General features: G+C 39.2%; 1 protein-coding gene across 2 annotated transcripts in view; it reads right to left on the bottom strand.

Annotated features, from left to right (window-relative positions):
- LOC112051526 (TELO2-interacting protein 1 homolog) overlaps positions 1-12,343 on the bottom strand; it is a 28,131-nt gene that overhangs the window by 4,211 nt on the left and 11,577 nt on the right. For both annotated transcript variants that reach the window (XM_052883801.1, XM_052883800.1), the window contains 12 exons: positions 10,851-11,040; positions 9,890-10,098; positions 9,180-9,371; positions 8,572-8,775; positions 7,593-7,763; positions 6,407-6,631; positions 5,280-5,422; positions 4,499-4,594; positions 3,456-3,655; positions 2,367-2,476; positions 1,696-1,990; positions 477-705 (listed from right to left, as the gene is read on the bottom strand). In XM_052883801.1, coding sequence (XP_052739761.1) covers positions 477-705; positions 1,696-1,990; positions 2,367-2,476; positions 3,456-3,655; positions 4,499-4,594; positions 5,280-5,422; positions 6,407-6,631; positions 7,593-7,763; positions 8,572-8,775; positions 9,180-9,371; positions 9,890-10,098; positions 10,851-11,040 — 2,264 coding nt within the window. The remainder of the gene's footprint in view (positions 1-476; positions 706-1,695; positions 1,991-2,366; positions 2,477-3,455; positions 3,656-4,498; positions 4,595-5,279; positions 5,423-6,406; positions 6,632-7,592; positions 7,764-8,571; positions 8,776-9,179; positions 9,372-9,889; positions 10,099-10,850; positions 11,041-12,343) is intronic.

A 12,343-nucleotide genomic window follows, 5' to 3' on the forward strand; every position in this document is an offset into this window, starting at 1 on the left:
TGGTTAAATTTTCATTTTAATTAGGATTCAAAGGATTAGTTATTTTTAAATATTATAAAATGAAGATTATTGTTATTAGGGTAAGGTTAAGCTTAGGATGGATTCATTGACATTTTTAATTAGGGTATGATGGGGCTGACATGTTATTTATAAAAAGTCCCTAAAAACTTATAGATATTAAAAAAAGCACCTGTGGACGGTAATGGGATCATATTAAATACTAGCTGACCTAATGTTTTGCCTTATTGCCTGCCTGCCATGCCTTGTTTATTAATAGCGATTAATAAATACAGGGTTGATCGTAGAAGGGTGAAAACTTCAAGTTGTAAGTATTTTTCAATGCTTAATGTAAATGTTGTCAAAAAAATCATTTAGCGGTGACCAAATTTAAAAAAAAATCATTTTATGTAATACTTGCGCTCTGTGACTGCCGCACCTAACTACCAAGACATTATAAAGTTTGAAGAGTGGCTGACCTGCAGCGGCTTGGGCTGCTTGGCGGAGAGGTAGTCCTGCGCAGCGCGCATGGCCTCCGTCAGCTGCTCGTCCTGCAGGCCGAGGTCCACCACCAGCGCGGGCAGGGCGCCCAGCACCGACACCTGCAGGCTGTACATGTGCGACAGGCGGTAGGCCGACCCGTTGTCCTTCAGCTGGCTCTCGGCCGCCATGGACCACAGGAACTTGTACATAGGCTGGAGGACGTCTCTGCGGAAAGTAGAAAATGCGACTCTGAGTTTCATTGTTTGTTACAACAACTTATGTTTCAATATGTGTAAGAGCCGTAAGCTCCTTGATGGGATCTCAGAGTCGTCACCTGAGGGACGTTTGGGCGCAGGCAGAAGCGTTTGGGGCCCGAAGGCAGGAGGAGAATACATGGGCGGAAGGATTGTTTAAGAGCGTCTCTTGAACAACCAACCAACACCAACCAACCAGCAGAACATACTCGGTGGTGTTGTGCTGGTGGGTTGTGCATGTAGAATAATTTGTGAATCTATCACACAGTCGATTATAAATGAGGTTTTTTGTTTTCTCAACAACCATCATCCAGTCTTCGGCAGTGACTTCATTACACCCCTTTTTTAATAAGTCTATCATTTTCTTTGATTTACGGGCTTGACTGTCTTTTTTTTCACATAATTGTCAAAAAAGACCAAAAGATATGGTTCTTTTGGTCTTTTTTGTCATTTAAAAAATAAATAACAACAAAAAAAACAAAAACTTAAATGTATGCTGAGAAATACCACGCAAGCTCAAAACAATAAAACCAGATCACATACAAAGCATATGCACTCATGCTGAGTTGACAGAACAGACAAAATGGCGACTTATCCGTAATTTGCCAGTGTTGCCTTGCCGTGTTTAAAAAATAGGTTCATAACATTTAATTTTATTTTATATACTTATTTCTAAATAATTTAGACAAAATAGTTACAAACGATGTATTTAATAGATTAACAATTTATTAATTACACCAATTTCACTTTGTCAATCTCTAACTCAATTTGTTCCAATTTTCGCAGAAGTTCTTGATTATCTAAATTTTAAAATTATTTACAGGGAATTAAAATTAATGTATCATTAATAATGCTTATTCTAATTCTAATGGAATAACTCATCAAACGTCACCGTGTCCAAAACACTTTAGACCAATTTAAGCCTTAAACCCTAGCACATAAAGTCCACATTTCCACTTACTTAACAGCCCGACTCCTCAAGAAGTCTTTAGCCAGCGTAGCCAGGACGACGAACAGTTCGAAGGCGCTCTTCAGCACCAACACCTCAGGGGCCGAGAACTTGGCCACCAGCGGCGCCCAGCACAAGTGCACCAGCGGCAGCAGCTCGTCCTCGTACTCCTTCAGTAGGGGCAGCCCCAGCGCCAGGATCTGAAGAGCTACGAGACTCTCGTCGCGGCCCAGCGCGATGAAGTTGACGCACCGCTTGAGTATTGTCACTGTTACTCTGATGTGATGAGGAAGTGGTGGAGATTCCTCTGAAATATTCAATACATTTTTATTATTATTTCAATTTATGTTTTTGGAATGCAGAATTTATCTGTCTTTTTTATATTAATTAATTAATTTTATTTAGTAATTAATTTGTTTTATTTTTAGATCGTGATCATATACTTTTGACAGAGGAGTAGAGTCTAGCGAGGCAGGTCCTGTGGTAATTGGTCGGAGCTTAAGATGCGTCTAAAAATATTGAAGAGAAATACATATGGTCGACAAAATGTCTTTTGGCATCACAATAAACAAAATTACCAGAAACGCAATCAAACTTACCAGAAACGGAATCAAACTTACCAGAAACGGAATCAAACTTACCAGAAACACAATCAAACTTACCAGAAACGCAATCAAACTCACCAGAAACGGCTGTGTCGTCGTCATTTAACATTTCTTCTTCTTTCCGCTTCATATCCTCTTTATACATCTCTTCTACTGTCATGTTGCTCTCCTTCTCCTCAGATAATAACCTTGGATTGATAAAAATTTTTTTAGATGTTAGTGTTTAACAGGTGAATCTTTTGTTGTCTCCCAAAGAAACTTGGCTTGACAAAATAAGTCATTGTTATTTCTTCTTTATTCTAGTCCTATTTTTAATTAAAAATCATATATATATATATATATTTCATTTTAATTAATTAAAATATTAATTAAAAACGCATCAAATTGAGAACCTTCTCCTTTTTAAGAAATCTGTTAAATAAATTAAAGAATTATTGCCATATCCTTTAAATAAACCAATATTCCCATTTACATTTAAATGAGAGTGGGTACGACAATAGACGGGGATCTAATCACTGCCCCTTGATGATGAGTCCGATAACTTTATCGTTGAGCTTTTAGGATTTTCTAACATTATATATCTCGTGAAAAGAAATAGACAAAGGAGATGGTCCATTTCAGGTCCACTCTTGTACCCCGTATCATTAAAATTTAATAAATACAACGATTTTATTAAAATTTATTAAAGTGAATAAATCTAACTAAATAAAAAGAAATAGATAAAATAAAAACCGAAGTTTTTGAGTTATATCAAAATGGCGCCCATAGAGCAACTATGTTATGACAATTGACAGCAAACGTCAAATCGATTACTGCATTGAAAACGTCATCTATCCGCCATTATTACTCTTAATAATGTTGCATTTCTTGGGAGATAATGAATATTATTCCGAAAGATTAAAAAATAGTTAAAAAAAATATATCTTCTTTTATTTCCGCTAGGTTACAATGAGTGATCCTGGGCTCCATACAATTTTGGACCATCTCCTTTCAACCAATGGCAGCGCAACCGAAAATACCTGTTATCTCTTTCATTGCGTTGGGACGAAAGTGATGGGGCTGGAACTCCGCCACCATTGGACGACATTTTGTCTATTTCCAACCACCAAGTGAAAGGTCGCATGCTAGGCCCCCTGATGATAATGCTAAATATTTAACTACAATTACCTTGCAGACTCCTTCTTATTCTTCTCAAACTCAATGACATCCTTCATGATGTCAATTTCTTGAGTTTGCAGCTCCTTTTTGGGTTTGGGCTTGGGCTCCACCAGGAACCACTTCCGTATGCAAGTGACGAAAGTGAGGAACACTTGCAGGTAAGCGTACAGATGCCTCTGGTAGTACTTGTCGCAGCTTTGTATTAGCACCTGCAAACGTCATTTGTACTACTAGTGCCACATTTTTCTGATCCGATGGCCAAAACTGGAACTAACAGTTGCCATTTTGTAAAACATTAAAATCAAACTCAGACTAATTACATAGGGACCTATATAATTAGTGGTTATCCGAATTTCCACTATGATTTTAATAATTGGATTAACTTATCAATAGTAATTGGTTGCTCTATAATGACAGATCTTTGTGATAACATCAGTAATTAGTGTGGTGTTGCCACACGGCGAGTTTATTAGTTCCATTTTTAATTAACGTCAACCCTTTTATGTCGCACTGTACTTTATTTTATTTATTTCTTCAGTTGACGTTTCTAAAAATACTTTATAATCAAACTATTCTGGCACCTCTGTTAAGCTTAGGATGGTAAACGGCAGACTAAAGCAAATATATACATTTATAGTCTGGCAAGTTTGTTGATGACACTCCCATGATATGCGGGCGACGGGGGAAAGACTGCGCGGGTGTGAAATTGTGCGTGCGGGGAAGTGAGGTGCATCAGTGGGGTTTTCATTAATCGTTACACGCCCCCCGGCCCGCGCTATAGCTATAGAACTGTCTCGCCCAATGTGACATTAAAGTCCGGCCGCTCAGAGATTGCGTTTCAGACAGGTCGTGATCGAATGGGCGATGCAACTTCGAACTGGCGTGCAAGGTTGTTGAACTGCGCTGTTTCAAGGTTATGCCAACTGTTTGTCTTTGTAGATGAAACAAAATAACGAAGCATTGTAATTGAATATGTTTGTCGCATTCAATCGTTAACTGTCAGAAACGCAATCTCTGAGCGGCCGGACGTTAATGTCACATATGATACTTACGTCTTCGACGATCCCGTACAAGTAGTCCAGTATGCTGGAGTCGCTGTACTCCATCACCACGGACAGTACCTGCAGCGCCGACTGCGTCCTCCACGCCTGTCATATAAATCAATACATATGTCGGCGAGTGAGTTATTTAATCGGTTAGCAAAATCTACGTTAATTATTGCGATAATATTAGAAACAGGTTTTCATATCACTGAGTTTTAATTATTTACTATTTAAATAAGTCTGAAAGATCGATCACGTGGTCCAATAGCATTGCGACCATATTAGTGGGTGACATATTGAGGGCACCCTGCCCCCACTGTAGTCTGCTAGTTTGGCAGCTTAGTTGTAATTGCACGGTCTTTGAAATGGATAGTCGTCTTCCATTTGTTAAGCTTAGTGAAATTGTGATAGAGATGTAGAAGTTAAGTAGTGAATATAGTCAGTAAGTGAGTTATCGTCCGGTGCGGTTAGTATTGCATTGTTAGTTACTTAGCTGGGAGCCAACACGAGCGGAGATGGAGAGCAGTGACAAGTCGTAAAGGGGCCCCTTAATCCAACTGACATCAGTTGCAAGTCTGAGATCTGCTCGTGCTTGACTACCTGTGCTATCATAGATAACCCTGGTTTACATGTGATAGTATCAGCGCTGTATTTGATCAATATTGTAGTTAGAGGGTAGCATAAAGCATATTGAAACTGTATTAGCAAGTTAAATGGTTGTTCCGATAATGACCGATAGTATTACTTTGTGTATCTGCCATCCTTGACTGGCGCTACCATTCATACTCACCTTTTTCAGCCTCTGTGTGATCTGATTGGTGAAGTAGTCGGCGTTCTCGGCCAAGAGGTCGGTGACACTGTCACGCTGGAAGGCGGCCGCCACGTCGTGCAGCGCCTTCAGCCCCGTCAGGTGCAGGTTCTCGTACTTACTGCCTGCAGACAACAACACACATTTTTAGTTCATCATCATCATCATCATCATCATCATCATCATCATCATCATCATCATCATCATTATTATTGTGGCGCATTTTGTGATATCACGGCAATTTATAAACATGAATTAGGATTTAAACCTCAAATTTCTTCAAAGTAAAATGAACTTTAAATAGTAGTGATTACGTGCACTGCATTGTGCAGAACAATAAGGTTTCAATCTTAATCCATGAACTAAGTTTTGCTTTTTAGTTTGGACATTTATCAAATAATCGCAAATATTGTTGTACTTATTATAACTTATAAAAACAGTGTGGTCAGTATTTGCCATTGTGTTGAGTGCCAGCTGCAACGTATCGCCCGGCAAGGAGTTCGGTGCAGTTATTATAAGATGAGGTGATAGATTATAATGATGAAGGTTACATTGCATGTATACACACTAACTAAACATTCACTTCCACAAACAAGCGTTTTAACCACACCCGCAACCCATAAGGACTAAGGACCCCCAGTATACCTACGAGTAGCATATTATAGTAGCAGTACAAACTTTATATTTTATTGGGAAATAGAGGTGAATATAAATAAACAGGACTCAATAGATAGCTATAGATCCCTTGACTCCTAAAAAGCAAATAAAAAAACATTACACACCAAGAAAATAATATAAGATATGAATAAAATTTGTTTATGTATAACTTATGTATATATAATAAGAAATTTTACATTGTTGACTTTAGCAAATGTGCTAAAATTTATTATAATTTGGACAAAGGTAAGTACCACCTATCTAATTATTATAAAAGACAGGTAACTGTTTCGCTATCTTATTTTACCATAACAGCCAAGAATTTGGCTAATCGACCTGCTTTATTATTGAGCAGTCTTCATGCGACCCAAGGGAAAAAATCGTGAAGAGAAATAGACAAAATATCGACCAATGGCCGCGGAGTAGTCCGTGTGATGATGGGTATAGCTCACCGACTCTCTCCAGTATGAGGCACAAGGTCTTCAGCATGAAGGGCTGGTAGTCCGCCCCGAGGCGGCGCGCCATCATGCCGAGCCCCTCTGTGACGAGGCAGCTGAAGGCCATGTTGGCCTGCGCTTCGGCGATGCTGCCGCACGTGTTCGGCTCCACGTACCGCTCGCGCGGCCGCATGTAGCTCACGTCCGTGTAGCGGACTTCTGTTGTGCCTTCGTACAGACCTGTGAAGGATAATATTGGACTTGTTTTTTATATATACTAGCGATTAAGCTTCGCTTTGACTTATAAGCACTTACTTCCCTACCTCAGACCAATTATTGTATAGGACCTGCCTCGCTAGACGTTACTTTTCTGTCAAAGTATATAATCAACGACCTAATGCGATTATAAAAACTGTCTCTATAGAATCGATGTTAAATAATTGTAATCGTGTTCGTCGGTTAAAGAGCTCCGTAAAAATGCCTTTTTGTGTAATTGAATTGTGTAAAAAACGGGCAAAAACTTCTAGTTTAGTATACGATATATATCAAATCTTAGCTCGTTTTCCTCAGAAAATGACAGACAATTTTGTTCGTGACTGTGAGTGTGATACAGGTCCTTCTATAATTTGTCTGAGTTCCCTACCCATACCCCTACATCTATCCTATCTTCTTGGATCAAACTACACACGTTGTGAAAATTTTATTAAAATCGATAAGTAGTTTAGGAGTCCATCGAAGACAAACAACGTGACACGTAATTTATATAATTAAGACTAGCCGATTGCCCGCCACTTTTTCCGTGGACGTTTGTAAATGCGGGTATAGTTACCTATTTATTAATGTGTTTCAAACTGTTGGATATGTTTCAAACAATGGATTTTATGAAGTTTTCAGCATAATATCGAGTGATACAAGAGGCAGGTTTATATGTTTAACAGGGACAAGTACATAGTATGTAGATAGATTGTATGTATCCTAATATATAAATGCGTAAGGTCACAAAATCACGAAAACCGCTTGATGTTCAAAGCTGAAATTGAAAGCTGAGATGTAGTTTATAGTTAGTAGGTATGACTATGAACGGGTTTTGCGACAGGGCCGCATTAAAGAGATCTAAGGGCGAGGCGGGCGTCCACTAGTTGCTCATTAAAGACCTTAATACAAATATCTTTATATGAAAATTGAATAACTATGGACTTGCCTGGCACACTGTCCTTGGCCCAGGCTCGAGGGTTGTATATGCTGGGGTCCCGGGTCTCTTCTTTGGTGAGAGGCGCCTCCCCGCTGGTCACCTCCAGGGGAAGATACCAGATGTCCTCCTCTATATATTTATTTATTATCCTCTTCGCCAGATTTGGTGTTGAATTCGGCGCTGCAAAACATTTATGGAAAACTAAAGTATACCTACTTAGTAACTTGAAGTTCGGTTTTTGAGCAGGAGTGAGCACAAAGAAGGCTTTTTTGCAGTACAGATTCTGGTGAAGAAAACATAATCATCGATTATGAAAAAGCATTTGATCGAGTATAGCATGACTATCTTATTGATATATTACATAATATCGACTCAGATGACAATCCAATGATAATCCAGAATCAGACTAGGTTCAGGTTGATAATGAAGAAACAAGACGTTATATAATAAAGATGAAAGTTCGCCAAGGTTGTATTTTGTCACCTACGCTATTTAATTTATACTCCGAGCCAATCATAGCAGAAGCAGTTAAACATATAGACTGAGCAGAATAGTCAATGCCAGGAACATTAATAATAATAGATTGACGATTGTCTATAGCTGACGATATTGTCCTCATTTTCTCATCTCTGGAAGAATTTCAAAGACTTGTGTAAATGAATGCAATGAGAAAGCTGGTTTTAGGATGCATAATTTAAAGACGGTTATATCTAAAAGTGACATTGATATATCCAGAAGTGCGAACTTTTACAGAATGTCAAGAGGAAAATGTTGCATATCTAGGTTATTACGAACTGGATCGAAGTGGACGTCGATCACGAGTGCCGCATCTATATCGCCCCCCAAAGAAAAGGAAGAGTTTATTAAGCTACCTGCCAACCTCTGCTAATCACTCGATTAGAAGCGCTTGAAGAAAATGTTGCTCACTATCTTGAACAATTTATTGTACAATTATACATCATGATGTTTTTTTCAGGATAACAGTTACCTGAGCCAACCCAGTTGATGATGTACACCAGCTCGGAGCTGCGCTTCTCGTGGAACAGCTCCAGTAGCCGGTCCAGGAACAGCTCGGCACACTCCGCGCCGCCGAGCATCTGGCAGACGTCTTGCAGCCTCTTCTCCGACTCCTTGTTGTCCAGGTACCGGAGCCGGCACCACGGGGTGTCGGTAGATGGCGGTGATTTCACATCTAAGAAGAAAATAATTTTCAAAAACCTACACGAAACAGTACCGTATGCCCGTAACTACTATAATTACTTGCAAGTCTTGTCTGCGCAGCACAAGGGTTTGGGTTATGACGACAAAGAGAGGTTCATGTAGTAGACGCATTTGCTGTCGTCTGTACCGCATGGGAAAGGAAACTGATGTGATATATACAAATATCATAGGAGGTAGCATTCTATTATTGACTTAAGACCCGGTCTAGATTCATGACGCAAACGTTGGAGTGTAGAGCGTTCACGATCACGCTTAGCATCATTTGGTATTTTTTTCCGCTTCAAAGGGTTTGCAAACTCGTGCGCATCAGTCTTAGAGCTATTATTCACATTGTATAGATAGTATTCGCATTCGTGACTTAGCGCTGATAGTCACCTCGTCCGGCGTGGCGGGTGAGCAGCGCTAGGTCGGTCTGCAAGTCGGCGGCGGTGAGCAGCGCGTCGCACAGCCGGTCGAAGCCGTCGCTGGTGCTCAGCGCGCCCGAGAGCCGCTGCGGGCGGCCCTCGTCGCACAGTATCTTGAGGTATCCATACAGCAGGCTCAAGACTGATAGCTTGCGACTTGAATCTGCACAAACAATACATTATTTCAATATTTGACCAAACATTCCACCTATTAAGATTAAACAAAATATGGTCCTTCGAGCCGGATAAGAAGGAAAATATCTAAAAACCAATACTTTTTCTACGTTTTCTTCCTCTATTCCAGGGTTTCTTAAACTGAAGTTCGCCATTTAAAGTTAGGGGTTTGCGGTAAGATGTACGTAATGGTGGATGAATGACTAGTACTAGACTGTTAATTTTTTTGCAGCAAGACAAGAGGAATATTCTGTATTATCACGTGAATTTTCTTTTACCTTTTGTTACAAAATACCTACCTACACTTAATGTGAGACTACGTTGTCACACCTAGTCATGATTAAAATTAAATATAGGAATCTCGACTCGATGCTGAGACAGAATTAAGGATTGTTCAAAATTAATCCGGACTCAATGTACAAAAAAGGTTTGCTCCAATCTGAAAACTTTATTACAGCTACATGAAGCCATTAGTTTAACAAACCTTTCTCTAATCGAAACACGTACCAATATTAATCAATATCCTCGGCAAGCAATTGAGCGTGGTGAAGAAGTTCTCGCACAAGCTGTCGATGGCCTCCGCCAGCCTCTCTTTGCTAGCGCTCGCGAAGTGCGCGTGGACTGCGCTAGTGCAGTACTCCGACACTTCTTGGTACGGGTCGGTGGACAGCGTGATCATCACGTCCAGTGTCATCGCTAGTGATGGCTGCATCGTTCTGAGCATAACACAAATATATTGACCCTTCTCATTCATTATTTTATTAGTAACTAGCCGCCCGCGACTTTTTACACGTGAAACGCGATGTAAACTTTCAACTACCCCTACCCTACCCCTACCGCTTCAATTTTTTAAAATTTTTCATCAAAAATTCATCAAATTCATTTAAAAATAAATAGTGAAATCGGTCCAGCCGTTCACGCGTGATGGCGTGACCAAGGGAAATATGGATTCATATAAAGGTTTTTGTGACACATCTCATCTGGGGAAGTACTATCGTATTGTCGTATTCCAGTGTGAAAGTCAGGTGTAAGTACAGGCACAATGTGAAAGTCAGGCCACCGGTGTAAGTACACGCACGAGGCTACTTCGCAGGTGAGGACAAAAGACGGTACTCTTGATAGCCTTTAGCTTCCAAGACCCTGAGGCCAGAGGCGATCAAACAGTTCCATTCGTCTTCAGTCAAATGGTTTTTCATTTAGTATGGCCTGATTAAAAAATACATTTTATGTAAACAATTCCTCGCCATCCTTTAATGAAAAGTTAAAAAGGATTTTGGGGGTCTCCAAAGTTTGGAGACATAAATGGATGGTCTATCTATGTCTAGCGTATTTATTTAACTTGTAAAATTACATCAACTCCTTAAACGAGAGTCTTATTCAGCTATGTCGCCCCAGTCTTCTGAAGACATATAGATGACATCTGATGAAGACCAACTGGTCGTTTATCAGACTAATAACACGTACTTACGAGCTGCACTCAGAGAGTATCCTGTAGCAGAGGACGGCGAGTTCCTTGCGCACTTTGTAGTGTTCGTGAGTGACCAGCGGTATCAAGTTCTTCACAACAAATGCCAGTTTCTCGCTCGCCATCGCGTACCATTCCGGTGAACGTTTCGGTATGTCTTTTGTGTCACGTTTCGGTCTGTCTTTAGATGACACTGAAAGATATATTCGTTTACCTTTTTTGGACAAAATTGAGGTATCGACGATTAGAAAAGTTAGACCAATACATTGTTATTTTTCCCTTTTTAGTGTAGCACATTTTTGTGTTACTGAAGACAATTGAATTTTTAAAAATAATAACACAAAATTAGACCCATTAAAACAAAAAATAATACTGATTAAAAACAAAAATACACCTATGAAAGACAAAGAAACAAATAAAAGTCTGAGATCAGACCAATTGATAAATAATAACTAGCTAAGGCCAAATCAAAAATACTTAACAACTAAAGACTAATGTTTGTAAAAATTAGCCCCGTTTAAGAACATTTTCGTATTTTTACTCATATTTAATCAAGAACAAATAGTGCTGAAAATTTTCGACCATGTGTACTTAATAAGAAGCGAAATAAAAGTATTTTCACGAAATTAAAGGCTACATTAAAGCATCCATGAGGCTTTTTGAACAAGTTAAACTGTAACTGATTAAAAAGATGTCAGATATTTGACCCATAATTCTAACTGGTTCCCCACTTCTTTGTTACTGGAATGGTAAATCGCTTGACGATTTCAAAGTTAACTGTACAATAACAGTATTAAAGTTGGGCCGCTCAGAAATTGCGTTCATGACGGGTGGGCGATGTAACACGAGAGAGAAAGAGGGAGACAAAAAAACGAGGCCATTGCAATTGAATATGTTTGTTCCATTCGCACGACCTGTCAGAAACGCAATCTCTGAGCGCCCGGACTTTAGGACGCGTTAAAGTAGCTTTTGTTTATAAAGATATTTTTATACATATAAATAAGTAAATTAGGGCAATCCCGTAAGCTTTTAATTGTTTTCTATCCGACAAATTACAAAACTCAAACACTTTAATATCAAAAACATACGCGAGTTTTTGTCATTTTAATAGAGAATAGAATAATACGCTCATTGTAGAACAAATTTTAAATATTCATTACAATAGTATGAATACAAGATACAAAGCTATACACATAAATATTAATTAATTTCCGCAAGATATTAAATACCGAATAAAAAAATCATCAACATGCTTAAATATATAAATATGCAACATAATATAATGAAACGCAAATAAAAAATAAAGCACCTCGCTCACTAGCCGTGACCACGGGTAGTCGTGGATCGTAGTCGCAATAGCTACGGTTGGGCTACGACCAGAAGTATTACCATGTGCGTCCACCAATGTACCGTGGCAAAATGTAAATACCAATGGCGTCGGGTTTGTCCCAGTCCCATCTCTTTCGTACCAACGCAATGAAAGAGATAGCGGTATT

This window comes from Bicyclus anynana, chromosome 10 (assembly GCF_947172395.1).
Source record: "Bicyclus anynana chromosome 10, ilBicAnyn1.1, whole genome shotgun sequence".
Taxonomy (NCBI): Eukaryota; Metazoa; Arthropoda; class Insecta; order Lepidoptera; family Nymphalidae; genus Bicyclus; species Bicyclus anynana.